Source organism: Doryrhamphus excisus, linkage group LG6 (genome assembly GCF_037039965.1).
Source record: "Doryrhamphus excisus strain RoL-2023G ecotype Guam linkage group LG6, RoL_Dexc_Guam_v1.1, whole genome shotgun sequence".
Classification (NCBI taxonomy): domain Eukaryota; kingdom Metazoa; phylum Chordata; class Actinopteri; order Syngnathiformes; family Syngnathidae; genus Doryrhamphus; species Doryrhamphus excisus.
Genome location: NC_136362.1, coordinates 17,674,186 through 17,700,282, shown reverse-complemented (window position 1 = coordinate 17,700,282; position 26,097 = coordinate 17,674,186). Strand labels below are relative to the sequence as shown.

The 26,097-nt window shown below is 42.3% G+C and overlaps 2 protein-coding genes across 5 annotated transcripts; both read left to right on the top strand.

The window, feature by feature from the left end:
* The first annotated feature begins 6,825 nt into the window (after positions 1-6,825).
* On the top strand, positions 6,826-22,977 carry LOC131126315 (transcriptional repressor p66-alpha). 4 transcript variants are annotated; one of them, XM_058068701.2, is made up of 11 exons: positions 6,826-7,012; positions 15,477-15,943; positions 18,348-18,480; positions 18,724-18,849; positions 18,947-19,024; positions 19,097-19,216; positions 19,393-19,560; positions 20,086-20,344; positions 20,457-20,848; positions 20,936-21,050; positions 22,002-22,977. In XM_058068701.2, exons 2-11 carry the CDS (start codon positions 15,480-15,482, stop codon positions 22,139-22,141), a joined length of 1,995 nt encoding a protein of 664 aa, XP_057924684.2. In that variant the 5' UTR covers positions 6,826-7,012; positions 15,477-15,479; the 3' UTR covers positions 22,142-22,977. The 4 variants fall into 4 exon arrangements, with proteins under 4 accessions (XP_057924684.2, XP_057924683.2, XP_057924680.2 ...); XM_058068700.2 differs by having other exon boundaries at positions 6,827-7,012; positions 19,396-19,560; positions 20,936-21,182; XM_058068697.2 differs by having other exon boundaries at positions 6,827-7,012; positions 20,936-21,182.
* A 198-nt stretch (positions 22,978-23,175) lies between these two features.
* ndufa13 (NADH:ubiquinone oxidoreductase subunit A13) lies at positions 23,176-25,625 on the top strand. The gene is made up of 5 exons (XM_058067100.2): positions 23,176-23,341; positions 23,756-23,834; positions 23,922-23,993; positions 24,415-24,484; positions 25,395-25,625. The coding sequence occupies exons 1-5, from the start codon at positions 23,248-23,250 to the stop codon at positions 25,512-25,514; spliced, it is 435 nt and encodes a 144-aa protein (XP_057923083.1). The 5' UTR covers positions 23,176-23,247; the 3' UTR covers positions 25,515-25,625.
* The last annotated feature ends 472 nt before the right edge of the window (positions 25,626-26,097 follow it).

Below are 26,097 nucleotides of genomic sequence, written 5' to 3'. Positions count from 1 at the left end.
AAGAAATTTTTTCTTTGTTAAAATTAATAATGAATAATAGAAATCATATGGAAACTGCTTTTATGTAACATTTCCCTCACACTATTTAAAGTTTACTTAAGTGGTATTTTATTGTGTTCCATTTCCAGTTCTTCCTGTTATTTTGTCCACCATAGGGATGCATTACTCACTCTCTAAATGTTGGGGCACTTTTCAAGGATCTCATCACCAAAGTCATCAACACATTATTTTTTTGTTTTGTGTTTCCGAACACAAGCAGGGTTTTTTTTCATGTTAGAGGTTTGTTTGGCTTATTCAGGAGCATTCAAGACACAATAGTGTAAAATATCTCAGTATGGACCACTACAACTTGCTAAAAGGACATAAAGATATACATTTCAATAAATTGGAATATCAAAAGTTATTGAGTTCAGGCGTTCAATTAAGAGACCAGTTACAGGAAGCTTTTGCAGTTTCTTTGCTGATTTGAGTGTGAATTTACTGTGAATTTAGCTTTACATTTTATTATTATTATTATTGTTATTATTATTATTATTATTAAGCGCACAGACTTCACAGCTAGGAGACCAGGGTTCAATCCCACCCTCAGCCAGCTCTGTGTGGAGTTTGCATGTTCTCCCCGTGCATGCGTGGGTTTTCTCCGGGTACTCCCACATTCCAAAAACATGCTAGGTTAATTGGCGACTCCAAATTGTCCATAGGTATGAATGTGAGTGTGAATGGTTGTTTGTCTATATGTGCCCTGTGATTGGCTGGCTGGCGATGAATTCTTATTTTTATTATTATTGTATACAGTGATATTACATAATATTATATTACATTACGGCAAACTCGGGCCCGGGGGCCAAATCTGGCCCACACTGCAATTTTTCCCAGCCCCATGGAACTGTTTGGAAAATAGCATTGAGTTGGCCCGCCTTGCAGACCTTTAGAGCGATTTGATAGGTAAGCAATGAGTTTATACTGAAAGAATAAACTACTCTGGCATTTTGATTTTAAATAAATATTGTACATACTGTAGCATGAAATTCACAGCCATTCTTAATAAGGGTGCCTGATTCAGAACAAAAGTCCAAATAATTTAACTGTACATGACTAAACACAGCAGTACTTTATCTATTCCATCCTGTCTGTATAAAATAACACCTTAAAAAGGCACAAGACAGTCCAACTAACTACAGCAAAGCATGCTGGGCCGATGTTTTTTGTGTCGATATAAAATACTGTATCTTTTACTGGACATTGAGAGAATGATGAAGATATTGTTAATCAACACTCACTTTATTGAAAGGAACAAGTAGAAATTTCAAGCAGGCACAGATGGACATCAAAAATGCAAATTTCTCAGACTTCAATGTCAAATAAAGTCCATGTTGGTGGGAGGGTAATGTCCAGTTTGGCCCATTTTCTGATTTCTAAAAATAAGCCTCAATGTTGTTTTTGTTCAGTAGTGGTTTCCATCTTGGAAAAACATGTCCCTGTAACACATTTTCCTGTTAAATTACAGTACACTACTGACAGCTAGAGTTGCCAGCTTCAAACAGTTATTCCACAGTGTCCTACTGTGATCGACAACAACAGTTTATTACTGTAAAAGTATTACAGGGACTGTTTTGCTGCTTCAAGACCTGGAAGACTTTCTGTAATAAATGGAACCGTGAATTCTGCTGTCTACTAGGCGAATGTCCGGTCATCTGTTTGTGACCTCAAGCTGAAAACACTTTGGGTTCTGCAGCAGGACAATGATCCACAACACGCCAGCAAGTCCACCTCTTTTTCCAGACAGAGATGCCCAAGTAGAGATGCAAATCCTCCATCAAGTGACTGTGAGGCCAACATGCCAAGGTGCGGCCATTATTGCAACCCACACAAGTACACCTCTCAGTGAACATGTGCGAAGTGTCAATATGGAATGGAATGGAATTCACCAGAGTTGCACGCATTACTGAAATCCTCTTCTACTCCTCCATGATGACAACACTGTTGGTGCTGGGGGATGTCAGACACCTTGCGCTTCTCTATCGTGCCACAAATGTTTGATCGGGTTCAAATCTGGAAAAGACATACTCAACCACTACATCGCCTTCACCTTCATCTACCTCAGCAATGCACTTGATCATCTTGGAGGTGTGTTTGCTTTCCTTATCATGTTAGAATACGGCCATGTGGCACAGTTTCCCAAGGGAGGGGGATGCCACAGTACATGTTGGAATTCAGCAGCACACCATTTTGTGATCACCGCCAAGCTTGGCTGAATGCTAGATACATCTCTCTCGAGTACTCACTTGTGTTGCCAGCTAGGTGGACAATAATTGTCATGTCACTTTCAGTGGCTAGTGCCATAGAAGCTGTGCACCGACTACTCTGAATAATATCCTGCAGTATGGTCCCTTGAGAAAATATACTGCAATAAAAATGGTCACACAGCCAATGATTATTTGCAGTATTATGACATTGAGATGATGCCACTGCATGTACACAATTGAACGTAACGGCCTCTGGAGATGGAGCAGCGAAATGAGAGGGAGGGAGACAATCAGACCTGATGACACAGCATCATCTAAAGAGAAGCTTAGGACGACAGAATGAAGCTGACAAAGCACTCAAACAGACCAACCCCCACCTGATAGACAGTGGTGGTCCCCTGCTTCACACTTCAGTGTTTATGGTGGCTTCTTGTGCAGTATGCCGGGATGCTCTGCAAACATTTCTTGAAATTAGAAGCACTAATTATGGAAATATTTTTAGTCTACATCCTTTATTATGAATCTATAGACTTTCATTTAACACCAATTTATCAGTACATTCATTCATTCATTTTCTACCGCTTATCCTCAGGAGTGCTGGAGCTTATCCCAGCTGTCTTTGGGAGACAGCCTGACACCCTGGACTGGTCGCCAGCTATTGGTACACTTAATACTCATTCATTCATTCATTTTCTACCGCTTTTCCTCACAAGCATCGCGGGGGTGCTGGAGCCTATTCCAGCTGTTTTCGGGCCAGAGGGGGGGTACAAACTGGCCTGTTGGCCAGCCAATCACAGGGCACATATAGACAAACAACCATTCACACCATTCTATGGACAATTTGGAGTGGCCAATTAACCTAGCATGTTTTTGGAATGTGGAAGGAAACCGGAGGAAACCGGCGTACCGGGAGAAAACCCACGCATGCATGGGGAGAACATGCAAACACCACACAGAGATGGCCGAGGGTGGGATTGAACCCTGGTCTCCTGGCTGTGAGTTCTGCGCGCTAACCACTCGACCGCCGTGCCACTCGTAACTACTGTATGTTAGTCCAAATTAAGAATGCTTGACCTTGATGGAAGTTTGTACTGTCTCTTGTTCCGGACTACATGCATGATTTAAAATGAGTCCTTAATTTACTCACCTGCACAGTTTTGCATCATTTGCTGCATAGCCCTCAATGGAAAAAGTGAGAAAATAATGACATGCCAAAACTGCCCAGCAACTGTTCACAATAAAGCATCTGTGTTTCAGACCACATTTTGCAATGACGCATTGACTCTTATGCTGAAAGCAACAATCAAGACTGTAGATGCTGGTTACACACCACCGAAAGGACACAAATGATTTGAAAAAGTAAATGAAACAAACATTTTATGACTGCTCACAGAAAAAAAAACATCATTCAGCAACAAATTCTTCCAAGGAGCTCTTTCGACTATTTAAGCTCAGTGCCTTAAGGTAAAAAAAAAAAAAAAAAAGACAAGAAAATATCTTTAATCATACACATAATACTGAGGTAATTTAATTTACATTGCAAAGCATGTTTGACAAAACCCCACCACTGCTGCAACACAAATAAGTTAAGAAAAAGAACAATCCCTTAAGGGGGAAATTCTACTTTACACTGTTAAGTGTTTTTATTTGCCTCCACATACACGTAACCAGGAATACAGTACGTGTACAAACAGAAGTGAGGAGGCTACACAATGAATAACGTTGCGCCCCAAGCAGTTAGGTGCTTGCCCAAGGCTAATTGGCAAATCTCCAGCAACTGATTTAAATAGTTTTGGATCTTCACTCGGTCTAAAACTTTACAACCCCCACTCTCCAGGTCAAGAGTAGACTACTAATATGTTGTTAACCATACACGCTGTGCATACAAGGTAATGATATAGGACCTTCAATTGGCTAATGTAAACAAATGCAGACATCCATCCATCCTTTTCTATGCCACTTATCCTCACTAGGGTCATGTGTATGCTGGAGCCTATCCCAGTGGTACACTCTGGACCGGTTGTAAATGCAGACATACAGTATGTAGGGAATTTATATAACATATTGTTCTTTGTACTCCGGTTTCCTCCCACATTCCAAAAACAGAATAAAGTTGTGGGGGTGCTTTTATGGCTCCGTCTCTCATTATAAGAGACAGACAACACTAAAAAATGTTACATAATTAATTAAAAAAATTGGTTACCACCATTAACATGCTATTGCTGACTGGCCTATTGTAGAAATTATAATATTTTGTTTTTATTTTAATGTGACATAAAATATATGTAATTATTGATTATGTAAAGTGAATGTGAGTTACAATGGTTGTTTGTGCCCTGTGATTGGCTGCCAACCAGTCTAGGGTGTACCGAAGACAGCTACGATAGGCTCCAGCATGCCCGCCCGCGACCCTCGTGAGGATAAGCAGTAGAAAATTAATGAATTAATATTTTTCTTTGTGACAGGGCTTAACAAACATGTGAATGCGCCACACAAAAGCTGCATCTACAGCACATGCTTCAAGTGACACCTACCTGGTTGTTTATGTGGATTTTAAAATTGTGATATTGCATTTGGTCACTTGAAAATACCTGTAAATATTGTAAAATAAAAAGTAAATCAAGCATAAATGAGCAGACTGAACTAAGACCATAAATCGGTCCAGTGTGAACACAAACTGCTCAAAGTTGATTCTCTTACAGTGCCTGAGGGGCCGACTTATCTGAAAGAAAGAAAAGTGGATCCAATTTCAAATTGACTAGTAATGTGAATGCAAAAAAGAGCTGAGTCACTTCTCAGTTGATTCATGTTTAAATCCACTTTCAAGACTTAGTCAAGTGTGTTGAAAAGTACAGAATGACAATGCTCCAAAACTAAGGCTTTACATTATGGAGGTTCCCTGATCTACGGTGTTCTGTTTTTACAAACACAGTCCCATAACTCAATTTTAGCCTGTAAACACGAGACTTGCTTGAGAAGTAGTTAGAGTGTGTGCTAGCGGAATAATACGAGCGTTGCGTGCACAAGAAAGTGTGATCCTTGAGCTGGGTGGATGAATACAGTGTGTGCCTGCTCAGTTACACTGAGGAAGAATAACATTGCTTTTTAGATAACTTTTTACACTTCATTATGTCTCCCAAGCGGCAATATGGCCATCACATGGAAATCCATTACAATGGAAGTAAAAATAAACATCTTAAAAAGCTCAGCGCTACTTTTGTCAAAAACGACTATTGCGACCATCATTTGATATCAAGAGTTTTGAATGCTAAAGAATGCAACACGGGTCATGAATTCCATGCGCTGTTATGAGGAGATAGGTGAGGAGAAGAGGAGGAATTTCACAATTCAATTCAATGAAATGGATGAATTTGAATTTAAATTGACTATACCCCACAGGATGTTGAATTTGAATTACAGGAAGTGGAATTGAATTCAATACAAATCAGAGAAATTCGTAACCCCAGCCTAATTTGGACCCATTTGTAGTGAAAACTGAAAAAACCTGAAACCATCAACTGGTCCAATGTGAACACAAAGTGGTCCAGGTTCACTTGTCATTATACTGCCTTAAATGGCATTGGAACTGGCATACAACGGAGAGAGTGTTCTGGTGTAGATCCCATTTCTAAATATCTTGTAATGTGAACTTCAAAAGAGCTGTATCTCTTTTCTTTTGGCTTTAGATCAATTTGGGGGATGGACTTACACTTCAGGCTTCAAATGATACTTATGTAGCTGTTTATGTGGATTGTCAGAAGTTCAGTAGATGTAAACACAGTGTTATTAGATATGAGTAATTTAAAAAAAAAACAGTGTGGCAAAGACACCAGTGTAATTTGAACTCAACGTGGTGCAGATTCACCTTGTCATGCAGTGCCATTGTAGTGCCTCATGTGGCATCAGATCTGACAAGAAAAGTATCCTATTTCAAACTGACTTGGAATGTGAACAGGAAAAAGGAGCGGAATATTCCTATTCCATTGATTCACTTTTAGATCCAGGAGTTAAAATGGACTATATGTGAAAACACTAACGTAAATATATAGTTCTTGTTGGAAATGTGCAACATGATTACCTTCTTGGTATTTTTAAGTTAATAAACACAAACGGCTGATGTGAACAAAAGCATTGGGTTTCATTTTGCCAACTATACAGTGTGTTGAAGTTATGTGGACATACTTGTGGAGTATTCATTGCTTTACACCCTGGAGCAATTAACACAATTTCCATATTTGACAGGTTGATGATCCAGTCCAGCTTCTTGGCTGTCTTTAGCAGTATATCCAGTTTTGTCATTTCTGAGTGACTTTTTTATCTTGTTGTCTGTGTTGCATGTCTATGTATCAAGTGTTCTATTGTTTATGTCAGATGAGTGTATAACATACACATTAATAACATGTAGTGTGGGGCAAATGATGAGTTGTGTGTCAAGTTGAAGGGAGCAGTTAAGTGCTGGAAGACCCCAGAGGAGCCGGGGGGACCCCTGACTTTTTTACTCATTCTACCTTGGCGCTTGGTGGTCAACGGCTTACATGATGTGATCCGGTCGCCCTGGTATGCCGAGGTGCGCATGCCCACTAAGAGGACGCAGCGGCTCCATGTGTGTTGAGGCGCATTATTTGGCAACAGACGCGGCAGCGGGGAGGGCCGAAAAAGGAGGATATCCCCTGGATTTCAAAAAAAGCAACGATTAATCCAGGTTAACCGCACATTAAACATTCCTTGGTCGACCATCGGCGAAGAGCGGACGACAAAGCGACCGAGTAAGTTGACTGGAGGGGGGGTTGAAGCTGAAGTTTTCAGCGAGTGGATCGAGGGGAGCCTTTTATTCGGTCTCGTCGAGAGGAGCCAGGTCTTCCTCCACCTATCTGTGACGATAAAGACGCTGATGGGCTGTTGAAAAGTAACACTTCTCCGCAGAGCCAAAGGTTGAGCCCCGGGAAGGAGAGAGTGTACCTCTCGGGCACAAAATATATCTTTGTATGCGTTCTAAAGCTTGTCCCACTGCCTCTTTCTCGGTAGAAGTGGTCAAATGAAGCGAGGATTATAACGTTTCATCGTCGGCGGCAAGCTCCGGCTGTGGGCCGGTCGGTAGTATTAACGAGTTCCGACCCGGCCATTTCCCCCTCGGGAGGGGAGGGTAGACAGGTAATCGCTAAGCACACTTCAGTTTTACTTTTTAAAAACAAAACAAAACATTGTTCTTTTCAAAGTTTGTGTCCCTCGGTTGAGGTTGACGGCTGACCCGCATCGGGGAGCAGCCAGGTCAGCGATTCGGTCTCGGCGGTTCAAGCTGTATGGGTCTCGTTTCGAAGCAAATTGAGTTGTTTTATCACCTTGCCTGGAAGTGTGTGTCGGCATTTGGTGGCTTCATTTGAGCCTTGAACCTGTGAGCTAAAGTGGCTGCTTGTTGTTGTTTTGTGCGGCGTAGCTAATGTTAGCTAACGCCTCCTCCCAGGCAGTGTCAACAATAAAAGCCGGCTAGTTGCACATGTACTGTGGGCTGGCTTTAGTTTTTAAAGGGCCGACTTTGCTTTCTGTGCTCTCCCGAGCTGTGTGAGGCAGGTCACGGAGGGCTGTTGTCCGTTTTGAGCCCCATGGCAGTCGTCAGCGTTGGTTGTGCTATCTTGTAGCTAATCTTCCTACTTCTCGCTGTGACAACCCGAGTCTTCCTCCTCTTAAAGCTGAACACACACATACACACGTTGACTCGACACACGCACACACACTCTCCCTCACGCGCGCACGCACACCACACATACACACTCAGTGGGTTTACATGCACGAAAGAAAACTAAATTGTTGTGTAAAATTGATGGATTGAAAGGCATGTGAACACCTTCTTACACTCTTGAAAAGGGGACCAGGTCTGCTTGCATGTGTACACAGGATTAACAGCCGTCACTAAAGTGTAAAAAGAAGTTAACCACTGTAGATGTAAAATTTAACTTAACTTTTATAACGGTACCTACTTGCGTGATCACGTTGAACAAAAGTATTGGGACGATGCCTGGGACTTAAAGGAAAACTGCACTTATCCGCTTATCTTCACTAGGGTCACGGGTGTGCTAGAGCCTATCCCAGCTGTCTATGGGCGAGACGGGGGTACACCGTGGATTGGTTGTTTTGTTTTTCACCCAGAAAGAAAAACACCACCACCATTAGATATAATATAATACTACCAACAGTGGTTTCACAGAACAGATTTCACAAAAATGTCTATAATCATCACAATAATCAATTTAACTTAATGAGATCTGTTGTTGTGCTGGAAGGCTATCACAGTAGTGTGCATGCTCATATGCATACATATGAGCAGGAGAGCAGGATATGGTATGGTCAAATGTTAGTGCACCCATTTCAGTACCTAACCAAGACAGACGGCACCTTTAAGCCTGGATTATGCTCCTGCGTTTAGGAACTGTCGTGTGCTCCTGCTACTCCTTACCCAACCACATAGCTTTAAGGGCTGTGATTGGTTTTGTATATAATTTCCTGTCTGTGTGTGACTCGTTTGGTGAGCATGCAGCTGTTCACGCTTCTCCTTCAATTTTTGCTTTACATTTGCAATAAAATAGTCATGAAGTCTCATGGATGTTCACTGGGTTGACTCCCCTGAAAACACCACTCCAAGCACAAGCTCAACATTGATGCAGAACTTCGAAAGGCGTGCAATGGCGTAGTTAGTCAGTAATAATTGAACAATAACAAGTCTTCTTTGCCTCTTTACACTAGATAACGTTGCTAACAATATTTAATAGATGAATATATTTACATGAGTGAGGTACTATAGTCTTAATTAAGTGAAGTAAGAATGGAATGCCCAACTTAACATCACACAGAAGTGTGAAAATATGGCGAGAAGGAACTATGCCAGGAATCTGATTAATGTCTGCATGTAAATGTCTCTTCAAACCAGTTTAAACAAATGTTGCTGTTGTCTGATTTGAAGGATTAACTCCAGTATTTTAAACACAGAGTATTACGTATACCAGGAGCCAATGTGTATTCATGTTGTGTTGACTAAAAGATCAAGCAGCATTTTCTTGTTGAGGCAGCAGATATTATTGTTTAACTTAAGCTGTGGCAATGTTTGTACTTGATGAAATACTTAGGTCTTATTACACAATATTAGTTATTAGATTTCACCAGCCTTATGCAATACCATATAATACTGTGATAGTATTTGTTCAAGTTTACGTTACTGAATATGGTTCTTGGCCCTATTATATTATTTATGGCGCATGCTCAAAACTGACTCTAGGTGATTTTGATATCATGTTTGAATGTGCAGGTGTACCTAATGTTGTGACCAGTGAAAATGTAATACATTGCCAATTTATATAAAGAAGGGACTCTATTCACGTTACTGATGGAGATCACTGAGGAAGAACTCCCAATTTCACAGCAGAAGCAGACTTGGAGGGCTGTTTGGTTGGGGAAAGAAAGCATTCAAATAGACTTAAAATAATGGTGATGTTGAGGGTATATCTTTTATCAGTTGGTTCATCAGTGTAGCTTTCTAATTTTGACTGCCGTGCGTGTCATTATAGCTTATAATTACTGTGAGGTAATTTAACTATTAAATATCTGCGTTCCATTTAGGGTTGGTACAATGATGTACTATTAGTAGATGTTACTACCATCTAGAAAGAACATTTCATGCAAACAGCAGGGTAAACAATCACAGAGGCATTGTCTGGAAATGCTTTTGTGCTGAGATAAATAAAGAAGAGTTGAGAAGGTTTTTACTGAGCTATGTGTGATGTTGGACTCTTTTTAACATTGTTGCGCTCCACATTCTATAAAATGCCACTTTGCTGATCAGAAACACAAATTGTGGTAATTTGTGTACTGGGCTGCTGTTCTGTTGTGTATGAGTGTTAGCGTTATCGAGCAATAGTGGAAACTTTGAGGTTGAACTCAGTAAGTACATTACGGGTTTGATGGTTGACCTTTGTTTTGTTTAAGTTTGGAAACCATTGTATGCTATGGGAAATAAAATAAATCAATACCGAAATAATTGGTTTCAGGGTGGCCATTGTAAATGCTTTATTAATTAGTCTTTACTATACAAGTGTAAAAATAAGTGAACCACTGTTAAAAACATTCAATCATAACTTAAGTGACGGGTTGTAACCACTGTCCCACAAGCGTAAAAAGAAGATACCACTAATAAAATGTATTAATAGCAGAAAAGTGGACGAAATTGTTTGGACACAGCTTAGAGTATCCGTACTTCAAAGCTAGTGAGTTTTTTTCTCTCTGTTCTCTTGCAGGCATCTAGAATTAGTCCTTTGAGGCTCGCTGGTAGAAACGCTGAACCTTTGTACAACTTTATAGTTTTCCCTGAAAATGTTGGTTAAAGTCAACCTTAAGGGCATTTAACTTCCTCCCAGGTTTTACTGTCTACAGTGAGCAGATAAGGTCTTTTCAAGGTGTGTGTGTGTGTGTGTCTAGTTATGGCTGAACTAATGAAAAATGTCACCATATTTTGACAGGAGCTCAGAAAGGGGGGGTGGATATTCCATGTTCCACACAAACTGTAAATGTGTTTGCTACAATTGAGGATAGTTGAGAGAATCTGCAAGCTATTGAGTGACAGACTGGTTGACTGACAAAAAGGAAGAACCTCTTTAAGGCAGGAGCAGAAATCATGACAGGTGTCGATGCTCGCAGGCCTGATAGTAGCGTAGCTCACATTTTGTATTTGTGAAAGCCAGTTTGTGTTTTTGATGTAGCTGCTGGACGGAAAAAAAAATGAAAAGCCTGTTGGCAGGTTTGACTGGACAGGTTGACGTAGGCCAGCAGGGGATGGCTGTGTGAGTAAACCTCACTGACGTCTAAAGAGCTGCCCTCGATGAGGAGTTGACAGCTCGGGCTTTTAGCTGGTCGGCTATCGTCTCATCGGTGGACCCTGGTTAGAGCTGGGCAAGGGCGGACCAAACGCGTTAGACTGGAGCAAAATCAAGCGCACTACTTGGCTGCAACAGCAGTGGTGCTGTTGATTCTCTTTGAGATAATTTCCTGTCTGGAACAATAAGTCATAAGCTAAGTCAGGGGTGTCGAAGTCATACCATGGAGGGCCAAACACTGCAGGTTTCCTTTGCAGCCGGTCACTAAAGCAGGTGATTTTAATGATCAACATCTCCTTCAGGCCCTGTCCACACATAGGCGGCTATCTAAAAGTTATTTTTCTACGATTTGGCTGTCATCGACACAAGCCTGCAGATATCTGGGACTAAAAACAAAGGTTTTGAAAACCTCTGACCACACAGATGTTGTTTCCACACATCAGAAACAACATTGATGCCCTCAGAACTGCGTTGGTCATAGCTACTGTTCAAGCACTCTTTGCAAGCCCGATAATGCTTCACGTTGAAGAACAGAGGCAAAGAAGCATGTTGAAGTCGGTCATTTTCCCTCAAATAACCATTCCACATCCAAGGCATCTGCCTCCTAACAGGCTTAGATGGCGGTTTTGGGTCTGACCAGGACGCACTGTAAGCTGGTTGGAGAACTTTCAGATGGAAATCGTTCTCCCAGAGGAATGGGGCAACAATTTCTGAATGTCACGGTCCTCCCCATTATCCATTGCATTTATGCGGTGAGGTGTGGGTGCACTTAAAAAAAAAAAAAGAGGTTGTGTGGATACTATTTTTTTCATAAACGGAGAGGGGGAAATATGCGGTTTTACAAATGCCCTGCTATGTGTGGACAAGGCCTCAGTGTGAGGGGAGGTGCTCATCAGTTAAATGATCTGCTGAAGAAACTGGTTCGAGAGAAAGCTTGCAGTGTCTTGGACCTCCATTGCATGAGTTTGACACATGTGAGCGAAATGCTTGATTGTTAAAACAATTTTAAACAAAGTATATGTACATGTACTGTATGTCTACTTGGAGTAAAAAAATCTGCATAGGAAAACTAAAATGAAAATTCATTCAAAACATTTTTTTCTTCAGTTCAATTCTTGATTGATGTACAGTATATATTCATCCATTTTCAATGACACATATCCTTATTAGGATTGCAGGGGTGTGCTGGAACCTATCCCAGCTCACTTCAGGCATGAGGTGGAGTACACCCTGGGCTGGTCGGCAGCCAATTGCAGAGCCCGTATATAGACTCTCTTTCTTAATTTATTTCAGACATGTATATTAATACATGTTACATTACATCAGTACATGTATGTACATCACATATACACATATATAATATGCACTCCATTGCTACGCATGTCTGAAAAGCCAGAGCAGTTGCCAATTCAGTGAGTGATTATTCCACACATATAATCACAGAATCACAAAACAAAACAAACAAAAAGAATTGTGAGAACATCGGGCACCCCGACAAAACCCCAGGACACAACCCCGTAGCACCAACCATCAACCCCAGCAGCCAACCCACACGACCCCGACCCAGACAAACAATCATTCACACTCACATTCATACCGATGGACAACCTAACATGCTGGAGTACCCGGAGAAAACCCACACACCCACAGGGAGAACATGCAAACTCCACACAGTCTTCCCGATCTCCTGACTGTGTGTCCAACATGGCTGCCCAAACACTTGTACTAAAATATACTTTTTATGTATGTATGTATGTACGTATGTGTGTGTGTGTGTGTGTGTTGCTACTGACTTTTGCACCACATGCTGTTGGGAAGGCTGAATGAATGAAAACTGTGGCGCAATACTTGGGAGTGCAAACGTCATTGCCAGGACACCTACACAATTTGGCTGTTTATTGTGGAAGTATACTAGAAATACTGAAGTTTTAGTTTGTTTGTGTGGAATTATGTCTTGACATTTTTGTTGTCTTTAGAGGCTGCCTTGGTTGTTTGTGATGCCATGTACGTACGTGGGTGGGTGGTGGTGTGGTCCGCCATATGTGTGTGTGCGTGTGTGTGTGTGGGCTCGAAGGAAATGTGTGTAAAAACTGCCACGGAGATGAAATGTGAAACCTGTCAGCCATTCAGACCCCGTGTTAGAGAGATCGAGTTGGCCTGAGGTCATGGGGTGCGTGGCTGCGTCCCCACCAGCATCAACTCCCAGCATACAGTACATACTCCATGCCATCACAGCATACTGTCCACAGACATGCACACACACACACAGACACTGACACTGTATAATGGCCGCCACTGTAGAAGCCGTGTGTCTGATCCAGCACTTGGAGGGTTAAAACCAGCTTCAGCTTCACGCACACACAGACACACACACACAGACACACACACACACACAGACACACACACACAAGCCAACTGGTTTAAACCAGTTCTCGAGAAAAGTGCTTTGTGTGTCCCACTGAATCCTGGGAAGGGTCATGTCATGTGTGTCTTGGTGATGTAAGATATACTGTATGTGTGTGTGTATATACAGTATATATATATTTTAAAAAAGCCTAGTCAGCTGTTATCCTTCGTCAGCTGTTATCACTGGTTTGGTACATAGGCTTTCTGTATTATTTTGACTTGTTTTATGGGCACATCATAACCACCCTCGTTATGTTTTATTTATTTCTTTCCTTAAAAAATAAACAACCTTGCTGTCATTTATCGCCGGGAAGAGAGCTTCTACACTATGGGTAAGTTGTGTTCTGTACGCATAAATATGATGCAGAACACGACTGCAGTGAATCACAACAGGGTATTGTAGTACATGTGTGCATCGGCGACTGCTGCTGACAGTCTTTTCTGTGAACTTTGACCAAAGGTCGTCTCTTGCTGCGTGCCACGTTGGTCAACTTTTTGCACATTTTAGTGTTGTGTTGAGCAGATAGATTTGACTCTAGGGATAAGCAGATACCTTGAGTAAAAAGTCAAACTCAAAGAGAAATAGCTGTACAACTTTATTAAAGGATCTTCTGAAATATTCAAGTTTAGGGTCTAACTCTAATTATTATTACGATTATTACCCATCTATAAAATAGAACTTCTCCATGGTGGGTGTTACTCTATTTAAAAATAATATTCCAACAGTTATAGGTTCCCCTGTGACTGCACATATTCAATGAGGAACTCCACGCATACATCCATATATGGATCGAAGATGCACATTATCATTATCGAGCCACAAGCATGTGACCTAATGTCTCCTTGATCCTCATTTCTAATTTGACCCTGAGAGATTCACAGCGGGCGTTGCAGTGATAATGTGTGAGCTTGCGCTGGTGCACAGTGGAACCACTCGTGTGTGTGTGTGTGTGAGAGAGAGAGAGAGAGAGAGAGAGACATACAGAACAAGCATCTGTTTGTATCCACCACTGTTTGGCACATTCGCATACGGTACATTTGTTGCACTGAGAGATCAGACAGTAAGGGATCTCATTTGGCCCACATATTTCATGATGATTGATACCTATAGTTTCATGCGCAAAACACTCGTCGCTAAAATGTTGCTAATAATCTGTTGTGAGAAACGAATTCCACGTCTTGGTCATGTGATCACACTAAGCCAGTTTGTTTTGTCTGGAGGCCATTTTAGTTACCCCCGTGTCCGCTGCCGATGAGTCAAGGTCAGTTTGGTCCGCTAGACAATCGGAGCAGTGCAGTAAGATCAAAATATGCAAGAGCAGCAACATCTAAATGGAGACAGTAAAAAGTTAATTTTGAAATCGAGCCAAATGTTTCGACCTAACATTAATTATGTACACATATCTGAAGACTGCTTGGCTACTTAGCTTGTATTGTGCTACTTTTGTATAAAACATGTAATACAGAGTATGTGTTGAAGAAATCCAGTTCAAAACGGAGTTCAAAAGTCTTTACTATTTTCAACTGGATAACAACTTTTCTATTTTAGTTTGCCTGCAACATACAGAGGTGCAACAATTGATCATTCATTGATGAATAGATTAATCTATTAGCCAATTAATCGACAACCATTTTGATATTTGATTGTTTTGATTGAAAAAGTAAATATTGTCTGATTTCCGCCTCTGAAACGTGAATATTTTTTCATATTTTTTCCATGAATTATATTTTTTCCAGACATTATGTTTGTGTTTTAGGCAAGACAAGATATTCACACACATCAGCTTTGACTTCGAAAAACAGACATTTTGTTTCTTTTCTGATATTTTACAGACCAAACCACTAACTCTTTGTGTTTGGTCCATATTGATTTAGTGCGTGGTTATTCAGATTAATCAACTAAGAAAATCCTTATTAGGTGCAGCCCTAATACAAATGATGTAATAGTTTGTTGATGTATCCACAGGGGATGTCTGAGGAGGACGTCCGCCAGACACGCAGCCAGAAGAGGGCACTGGAAAGGGATGCTGCACCCCAGACGATAGAATCTTCCAGAGATAACAATGAAAGCAAAAAGCCTAAGCTGGACCTGTCTGAACCCACCGCCCAAGCACTCATTAAATCTGACCCCGAACTGGAACAGGATGGTCAGAGTCCAACTGAGACTGGATCAAATGAGAAGCCGACGCAGTTACCAGCGCTAGCAGTGAAAGACGAGGCCGCCCATGAAACGAGCTCGGACAATCAAACTGGATGCAATGACAGAACCAAAAGGGCTCTGAAAGCGGAGTCGGACGTGGATACCAAGAACCACTTCCCGGTGACGGAGCCGAAGGCTTCCAGTGGCATGTTGGCTACGGGCGAGGTGAAGGCCACCATCAAAGTTGAGGTTCAGACTGGAGAACAGCCTGTGGACATGAGCACTTCCAAAGGGTAAGAAACTTCATCCATTTTCTATGCCACTAATCATGTTGGCTATCTGCAGGGGATCAAGTCTATTTGCATTTTTGTCACAACTAAATGTTTCATATCATCAAACAAATTTAAATATTAGTAAATGGCAACACAATTGAACACAAAATGTAGTTTTTCAATGAAATGCTTTATTATTAAGGGAGAAAAAATACATACCTGCATAGTTATAAAGCCATTTCTAAAGCTTTGGGACTCCAGCACACCACAATGAGAGCCATAGTCTACAAATGGCAAAAACATGAAACAGTGGAGAACCTTCCCAACAATGTCCAAAGAACTGCAAGCCTCACTTGCATCAGTTAATGTCAGTGTTCATGACTCCACCATAAGAAAGACCAAAAACCATTGCTCAACAAAAAGAACATTAAGGCTTTTAACAATTTTGCCAGAAAACATCTTGATGATACCCAAGACAAGACAAGAAAAGTAGCGTTAATAATACACAATTATGGCAAAACTCATCAGATAAAAATAGGTTTAATTGATCCGCAGCCTCAAGAGACTCGTAGTGAGTTTGATGCACTGACTGTGATTTTGAAGTGCTATTGACGAAGCTACAGCTGTCCTGAAGAGAGCGACTTTTAACCTTTAACCTTTAGTCCGCCACCATTTTCCTCACAGCTCACCCACCTGAACCCTAAAACCCTCACACACACACAAAATGAAGCCGTGTGTCACAAACCGGTTCCAGCCGGCCGTTACCATGGTTTCCACAGTGGAAGAAGCAGGGGGGGTGGGGGGGTTGTTGTTGGAGGAAAAGTGAATCACGTGATGATGACTTTGAGGTCATGTGACTTCTTTGGAAGTAGTGATTAATCCACAGGAAGTGATGATGGCGCTAAGCCCAGAGAAAAGAGACACACACACACACGTAAAGAGGGCAGCTCAGGCAGACAGGCCGCATGTTGGCATGCATGGACCTATTCTTTAAAAACACGCATTATCTGTCATTCTATATGTGTGGACGGAAGCCCATCCAACATCATTGTCTTCACTTTGTGTGTCGTTTATTTAAAACAAAAAACCCTGCATCTTCCATCTGAATCAAGTGTTTGCACACTAATGTGCATGGCTGTAAATAATAATAATAATAATACATTTGAAGCACTTTTCTAAAAACTCTACCAAGGCACTTTACAATAAGGCAAATGGAATGAAATCAGTACAGTGTACAATAAAGCATAATACATATATCTAGTTAAAATGAGAACAACTAAGAATTGAGTAAAATTGGCGCATTTAACATTATAAGCATGTTTTAAAGAGATGGTTTTAACATGAGTTTCATGGGTGAGGTAGACAGGTCAGTGCCGTTACAGGCGGGTGCAGGGAGGGCCTTCGAGAGGGGCAGCAAAACTAAAGACTGTCAACCCAGGTATGGTACTTGGTCATCGAGGGTGGGGACAGGAGGTTGGTGTCAGAGGAGCGAAGGGGACGGGTTGGGGCGTAAAAGTGGGTGAGGTCTGTGAGATATAGGGGGCACAGATTATGTAATGCTTTGAAAATAAGCATCAGGTTTTATACTGTTTACGGTATTGGATAGGAAGCCAGTGGAGGCTGTGAGGAGGACAGTGGTGATGTGGTCACAAGGGCGAGAGTGAATGAGTAAGTAAAATGGCAGCAGAGTTCTGAATATAATGAAGTTTATTGAAGCTTTGGCTTGGAAGTCCACAGAAAATGCTGTAACGGTAATCAAGTCTGGTGGTGATGAACGTGTGAATGAGGTTTTCAGCAGTAGAAGAGGAGAGTGAAGGGCGAAGACGGACGATGTTATAAGATGAAAAAGGCAGTTTGGGTTATCTGGATGATGTGGTGTTCAAAGGAAGAGGGTTCAGTGCAGTGCAGTGCACTGACTTTTCATTGAAAAGTCAGTGCAGTTCCAGTGATGTTGAGGGTGGAGGAAAACATACAAGACGATAACATTTACGATAAATGTAAATGTCCCACCTGGTCCCACTTTAGCTAGGATTGTTTGTTGTTGTTTGTTTATAAGTAGGTTCATGATGATGTTATGATCTACTAACTGCAGTTTTCTTAGGTTGCGGTTTCATGTTTAGGTATTTTAAGTTACTGCCATATTTAAATCTTGTGTGGATTGTAGCAATTTATTCTGTCTTTATAATAAGCTAAAACTCATTTGAAAGTCATTTAAAAACCATTCATAAGGGTGATTGTAATTGTACGGTGTACACATTTTTATACATACTATTTGTTGAAATACATTGTGGACTTTGTTGATTATTATAAAAATGTGACGTTTATTATTTGCTTGTGATCTTGCTTTCATATGCACCAGCTGCCATTTTGAACCTGTCTGGCCTCTAGTCACATGATCAATACTGACTCTTCCTCCCTCCTGCAGTATAAAACGAGAGAAGCGACCTGCATCCCCTGAGGAGGATGATGATGTCATCATCTTGTCAGACAATGACTCCCCGAGTCCTCCGGTGAATGGTCTGAACCACTTGAAGGAGCTGGACACAGACCTCCTCATGGTGAGATGTTGCACTATTCCTGTGATGCACTGCTTCTAAACACGGACACAGGAAGTGGGATCAGGCCTGAACACTCTTATTGCGGCACTAAAAGATTGGCCAAATCAGCTGATGATTCAATTTTAAATTCATTTAGCTATGAATTGAGAGTCTCGCTGTGAAGCCCGCATGATCGGACACGGTTGTTTGTCGTCAGGAGCGTGAATGCGTGTGAAGTAATTGAGTGTGATATGTTGAGTGCAGAAGAGCAGCCCGGCCGAGCGCGAGCGCATCATTAAGCAGCTGAAAGAGGAGCTGAGGCTGGAGGAGGCCAAGCTGGTGCTGCTGAAGAAGCTCCGACAAAGCCAGTTACAGCGGGACACTCTGAAGGTGAGTGGCACTTTGAAGCCACTTCAGCACTCGCTTACACAAACGCACACACACAGAGAGTCATACACTCTGCTATAATAACCTTACCATTCCTCAGTCCTCGGGGGTGTCCACCTCCTCCGCTCCACCTCCTCTAATACGTGGGACCATCGCAAGCGGCAAAAGCTCTCAGCAGGTTAAAAAACACACACGGGCACAAAACACTTTCACACTGTATTCAACACTGTCTCTCATTGGTTGTGCACAGCTGGTGACGGGCAGGACTTCAGGCACGGTCATCCCCCCACCTTTGGTGCGTGGAGGGCAGCAGGTGTCGTCCAAACATGGCTCCCAGATCATCATGCCGCCTCTTGTTAGAGGAGCACAGGTGGGTCAACTTCAGGCTTCTCATGGCGGGCTTGCTTTTACCTCTTTCACCCTTCAAGACATTTTAAACGTTGGTCTTTTTATCGCTTTGCCTGCCCTTTGCGCTGCTGCCGATGTCCTCCTCTGTGCTCCCCTACCTCTCATTGTCCTGGTTAGCCCATATCTTTATCTCCACAGCAGGTCCAGGCTCTCCGCCAGCAGCAGCAGTTGGCGTCCACCGGAGGTGGAGGCTCCGGGCCGCCTCCGTTACTGTTGGGGACCAGGACCTCGGCCCCTGCTGGCCAGGGCCAGAGAAACATGTTGCAGACAGGCCTCATCAGAGTAGGAACTAGTGCAAACTCACTGGTCAGTATCCTACTCCTTATTTATTAACTATAAAAGTATAGAATTACATCAACAGTTATAATAAATGAACCACTGCTAATACTAAAGTGGAGAACCACGTCCTTCATCACTAGCACAGGCATTCCAAAAATACTGTGATATATGCTAATATTGCACGGCGGGCGAGTGGTTAGCGCGCAGACCTCACAGCTAGGAGACCAGGGTTCAATTCCACCCTCGGCCATCTCTGTGTGGAGTTTGCATGTTCTCCCCGTGCATGCGTGGGTTTTCTCCGGTTACTCCGGTTTCCTCCTCCTGGGATTTGGCTGTACCCCGCCTCTCGCCCAACACCCCCCGCGACCCTCGTGAGGAAAAAAGCGGTCGAAAATGAATAAATGAATGACTGTTGATTTTGTAGAAGCAGTGGTTCATCTGTATGTAAGTCTGACAAAGGTGCATATTGTTTAAAAAGATGAATAACTTTCAGCGAAGTTGATGATTTTACTGTATGCAGTACTAACTTCTGTGTCCATCTGGTGTTCACAGTCCTCGTCCACTTTGAAGGTGTCCTCCTCAGGGAGCGGCGGCGTGACTCTGGTCGGCACCAACGACAGTCCAGCCAGCCGCCAAGCCGCAGCCAAACTAGCTCTGCGGAAGCAACTAGAGAAGACCCTCTTGGAGATCCCGCCACCCAAGCCTCCTGCTCCCGAGTTTAGCTTCCTGCCTTCGGCGGCCAATAATGAGTTCATCTACTTGGTGGGACTCGAGGAAGTGGTCCAGAACCTGCTGGATACCATTCACAGAGGTCTGTTTGCCTTACTAGGACACCTGATTTGTGGTGGCCACAAATAAATGAATGTATGGGAAACTCTGGTGTCTTCTTTTTAAATGTAAATTTTTTCCATGGCTCCATCCAGGAAAGACGGGCGTAGCTTTGCCGAAGCTCGTCGTCAGAGACCCCTTCGTGTGCACCCAGTGCCACACCGACTTCACGTGCAGATGGAGGCAGGACAAGGCCAAAGGAGGCGTCGTCCTCTGCGAAGACTGCATGTCGTCCAATCAGAAAAAGGCCCTGAAAGCCGAGCACACCAACAGGCTGAAAGCCGCTTTCGTCAAAGCGCTGCAGCAAGAGCAGGAAATCGAGCAGCGCATCATTCAGCAGACGTCTTCATCCATCTCCCACGGTAGCTCTTCATCCTCTTCGTCGTCACTGAAGGCGGAGCAACTGGTAGCTCAGCAGCTGAAGCAGGCTCAAGCACGATCCTCCCTGCACCGAGGGTCCAATGTCATCCACCATCACTCCATCAAGGTGAGTTTGAGGGTGAGAGAGACTTGGTTCTTCAGTTCACATGGTAAAGCATCCTACATCTGTTTGTGTGTGTGTGGCCACCCTCAGAGCTCCCAGGGCCAGCTGTCCCACAGTAGCGTGGTGAGGGGTGTCCCCCACTCCTTCTCCTCCTCTTCCCAGCTGCAGAGTGCCGTGGCGGCCGCCGCTTTGGTCAGCCGTCCAGGTAAGCACGTGACCCAGCGCTCTGTCCAGATTTCAAAGGTGAGCAGCAGTGGAGTCGGCGGCAGCAGGAATGTGAGCGGAGGAGGTAGTGCCTCATCCACTGCATGGAAGAAGCAGAGCAACAGCAACAAAGGTAGACTCGCGACTCTCGTAGCAGCCCGACTCTGGTGCTCTCTTTCAAAACTCCTGTCTGGCCCAAAGCAATCCTCCAGATGACACACACAGCCCCCAACCCCCACGTCTGATGGTCCAGTATTTCTCCTGGAGTCCTGTCTCCCTTGTGCCTGTCTGTATGTTTTTGGGGTATTAAGCTATGTCCACATCAACGCAGCTATTTTTACAATGTAAATTATAAGCTAATTGGAGACTCTCAATTTATCCGTAAGTGTGAATGTTGTCTATATTTACCCTGTGATTGACACCTGACTCATCCGGGGTGTTCCCCACATCTCACCTAAAGTCAGTTGGCATCGGCTCCAGCTCAACTGTGACCCTAATAATGAGTGGTACAGAAAATGGAAGTAGTGTTTTTATTTAATAGTGTATGGAAGCTAAAACACTCCTTATAAGGGACCAAGCTATATTATTTTATTTCACTTTAACATTTTATTTGAGTTTGTATTTGTTATTGTTTGGTTATATTTTATACAGTATATAATTGTTTTTGGAGATGTATGTATATGTTTCTTAATTTGGGTCCTGTGAGGGAATCCACTTACCTGCTTCAGCTTGACTCGTACGTTATTTTAGGCTATGTCAGCAGGTGCTTTGGTGAGAGCAAATGTGACACGAACAAATACAAAAAACTGACACCCATGTGAGGAAAAATACCTGTGTATGTGGACCTAGCCTCAAAATAAGCCACACGCACTATGTGTATCTTGATGTACTAAAGCACTAAACTGACTTGCTGTTATCCCCCCCCCCCCCCCCCCCCCATACACGCACACAGGTGTGACCATGGCCTACGTGAACCCCAGCCTGAGCGGACACAAGACCTCAGCCAGCGTGGACGCACGTCAGAGGGAGTACCTGCTGGACATGATACCCTCACGCTCGTCCATCTCGCAGACTGCAAACACATGGAAATGAATAACAAAACAGAAAACATGCCATCTAGAACCTTCTTTGTTCACAATACGGTGAGCAGCGCACCCTGGAGGAATGTATGGCAATTACAATCTGAAAGTGAAGAAACCTTCCCTTTCTTATCTTTTTTTTGTATGATTTCTTATTTTCTGTTAGTTTTAAGGTTTGCTGTCCATCAGCATCTGTGCAGATAGTTTTCATATGATTGGGGCAAAGAAATAAAAAAAAAAAACTTGGTACTTGTGTCTGGGTAATTACATTAAATTACACTTGAATGTTTTTTTCAAGTTGTTTCAAACCTAATCATACCAGGCAAAAGTTGTACAATTTTCCATTACATCCATCCTTTGTAGTTAAAAGGTGGAATTTATTTTGTATTTGCAATAAGTTATTTTTTGTTCTTTTCTTTTTGGACTGATGTTTCTTTTTTTTCAAATCTGTTGTGGTTGTTTCCACAAATGAAGAGGTTTATTTTAGCTTTGTTTTCTTCTTTCTGTTTAACAGCATGCTGACCTTTTAACCCCCCCATGTTCATTTTTGGCACCTTAGCTAGAGAAGCATGGTGTTGTCATCTGTAATTACCATTTGCTTATTTTATATTGCTGTCAACATTTGTCATTTTAATTTGTTTCATCTTCATGGTTGAAATAGCTGGATTTTCCATCTTTAAAAAGAGCAAAACAAATATTTCCACATTGTGAACCTGGGAAGCACAAGCCAATTCTTTCAGTCATTTTGTTTTATATCTTGTAGCTTCTCACCGCATTGCAGAATTTCTCCGCTTTGTGCATTGTGCAAATTAATGTTCATAATTATTTTGGTTTACTTTTTTCCTAGCCCCTAAATAAATAATAAAAAATATAAATTTTAAGCACTGGCTTTAGTTTCTTTCATGTATACATCCTTTACATACTTACGTCACAACTATTAAGTTAAGTTGTACTCTACTGAAGACTACATTCTCAAAAGTCTGATGAACAAACTGTACTTTTACTACTGCGGCCATTTGGGGGCGCTAGAGTGTATATTCCGATCTTTCCTGACGAATCGAAGAAGAGTCTCTTACGTCATCGGTGTGTTGTGGACGAGACAGAGGAGGCCGGAGCAAGATGGCGGGGTCCAAGGTGAAGCAGGACATGCCTCCTTCGGGAGGTTATGCTGCATTTGACTACAAGAGAAATCTACCAAAAAGAGGACTATCTGGTACATGCACCATTCTTTGGTCTCAATTAAAATGCGGATATAGTTCGTAAACACATAGCACAGCGAGCTATCTTAGCTAATCGAGCTTATCGAGCTAATGTTAACAGGTTAGCGGTTATGTGTGGCTGTTAAATGAATGTTTACGTTCGTACATTTATAATAATGGTATATGATTTATTTAATTGATTTATTTAACTAGAAACAATGACATTGTTTGACGCTGGCAATTCGGTGTCTGAGCTTGTAGTATCGAGTTAGCTTGTGTATGTAGCAGTCATGTTGCAGTATGTGGAAAAATGACCAAACTATAATATTTGCATTAATTTCAAGCATGTGATGAATTGTCTAAAGTGTGTTGAAATAAATGTACTGTAAATGTTTGACGCACAGTCTAACCAAATCCTTGTTTAACAGGTTATAGCATGTTTGGCATTGGCATTGGCGTTATGGTGTTTGGTTACTGGAGACTGTTCAAGTGGAACCGGGAGAGGAGGTAAGGAACTTTCTTGGTGGTTGGTTGTATTTTAGTAATGTGAAGTTTGACATAAGGTGATGATGGCTGGGTTGTATGTCTTTACAGGCGATTGCAGATTGAGGATATGGAAGCCAGGATAGCTCTAATGCCGCTACTTCAGGCAGAGCAGGACCGCAGGTGACTGAGGAAATTTGTATTATCCAATCAGTTTATTGCCAAAGTAAATGCCTGCATAGTGAATGAGTGGTTAGCATGCGAGGAGACCCGAGTTCGATACTCCGGTTTCCTCCCACATTCCAAAAACATGCTAGGTTAATTAGTGACTCCAAATTGTCCATAGGTATGAATGTGAGTGTGGATGATTGTTTGTCTATATGTGCCCTGCGATTGGCTGGCGACCAGTCCACGGTGTACCCCGCCTCTCGCTTGAAGACAGCTGGGATAGGCTCCAGCATCCCCTGTGAGGATAAGCGGTAGAAAATGAATGAATGCCTCAGCATGCATTCCACTAAAATAAACCCTGTTGCTTCAGATTAATCGTAATAATTAATTGTATTGATTGAAAAATGGCCTGTATTCTATGCTCTCTCTTTGGCAGAACCTTACGCATGATGAGGGAAAATTTAGAAGAGGAGGCTGTTATCATGAAAGACGTTCCAGGCTGGAAGGTAAGTCATTTCAGGGCTCGACAATAACGATGTGCCGATGGCTCGGGGCAAGTTAAAACAAAATTGGGGCAAGTAAATCTAATCAGTGATATTCCCGTCGGGCAAGTGCACTTTGGCATGCCATACTGCCAAGAGTTTTTTTAAAGTGGTTCTTGTTGGGTGTTGGTAAAACATGGACTGCGTAATTCCGGTGGTAATTTGCAAAGCAATCCTTGCAAATCTTGAAATGGACCAATCAGAATCGTTTTAGACCACAGTCCGAAATCCACAGTCCGCGTTTTACCCACACCCGTTCTTGTTCGCGATCAACCAATCAGCGATCGTTTGACTACGAAAACATCCATCATGGCGTCGCTGCCAACATCGTCTAATTCTGAAGGAAAACAGCAAAAAGTGATGAACCAGTGCCTCCTAAACAAGTACTTTATTAGCGGCAGCAAATCAAATGATGGCACAGGTGAGTGAATCACATTGCTGTGACAATTTGAAGTGGTCACAATGAAACACCACCCATTAGATCCAATACCAGGTGCTGATTTCTAGCGAAATCTAGCGCTTCCATTTCTCTGTGTATTTTTCTCACCTTTGCTTCACAAATTATTGTTTGACCATTGAGCATTTTTTTTCTGGATTAAAAACACTTTACTAGTACACAAATGTGTCTATTCAATAATGTTTCATTGTGGTGCACAACTTATAAATATCACTGCGTACTACGACTACGATGTGTAAGGTATTATTTATTTTATTTATTTGAAATTCTCATTATGGCAGTCTTTTCATTTTACATGGGGCAAGTAGTTCTCACCTTAAGGATTCCCTATGGGCAAGTCATTTTGGTTTTTAATGTAGAGCCCTGCATTTACATTTTAATGATGTTCTTTCGCTTAACGGTGTTTTCCATCCACAGGTCGGCGAGAGCGTATTTCACACAGACCGCTGGGTCACTCCTCCGTCCGAGGAGCTCTTCAACCTCAGGCCACGGGAGGAGTTTATACAGAAGCGCTTTGGCTTCTTGCGGCATATGTGAAGCACCCTGAACATTAGTGGCCACCATTCCCCAAACACCTGCCCTAACTAGGGCCTTCACTGTAAGCCTACCATGTAAATGTTCTATTAAACATCTTTTTTCTGTAGCTCATTTACGGGCATGTCTTTAACTTATGTTTGGAAGCAATAAAATCAATTTATTGCGCTTGGGTACCAATACACAAATAGGAAGATGTATGCATATTGAAGCATTTTTCATATTTTTTGCCTCAAAGAATGACAATGGTTAAGTTATAATCCAAATACAGTGTAAAGCATTGAGAGATGCTGTGAATATGTAGTATCGTACACTGGTCACTGTCAGTAATGTTACTGGAATGTTTGGCTAAATAATCACCCAGATGGGACTGCCGTCACAAGCTGCAGGTTTGAATTCTCACAACAGGCACAGTCCCTACTAAACATGGGCTACTGCTACAGCTGTATCTCACAGGTAAAACCGAACCCCCAATGTCACTTCCTACCCACCCACCAATTTGCTCCTGTAGCACCATAGTACATTTGTAGCAACACACCAAGTCTTACATGGCCCATTTTCTGTGATGTCTACAATATTTGAGTCA

Coding starts and splice junctions, on each gene's coding strand:
- LOC131126315 (XM_058068697.2), top strand. CDS start 15,480: ATGTCTGAGGAGGACGTCCGCCAGACACGCAGCCAGAAGAGGGCACTG. Junction 15,944..18,347: donor GACATGAGCACTTCCAAAGG/GTAAGAAACTTC, acceptor TCCCTCCTGCAG/TATAAAACGAGAGAAGCGAC. Junction 18,481..18,723: donor TGGACACAGACCTCCTCATG/GTGAGATGTTGC, acceptor TGTTGAGTGCAG/AAGAGCAGCCCGGCCGAGCG.
- ndufa13 (XM_058067100.2), top strand. CDS start 23,248: ATGGCGGGGTCCAAGGTGAAGCAGGACATGCCTCCTTCGGGAGGTTAT. Junction 23,342..23,755: donor ACCAAAAAGAGGACTATCTG/GTACATGCACCA, acceptor CTTGTTTAACAG/GTTATAGCATGTTTGGCATT. Junction 23,835..23,921: donor AAGTGGAACCGGGAGAGGAG/GTAAGGAACTTT, acceptor ATGTCTTTACAG/GCGATTGCAGATTGAGGATA.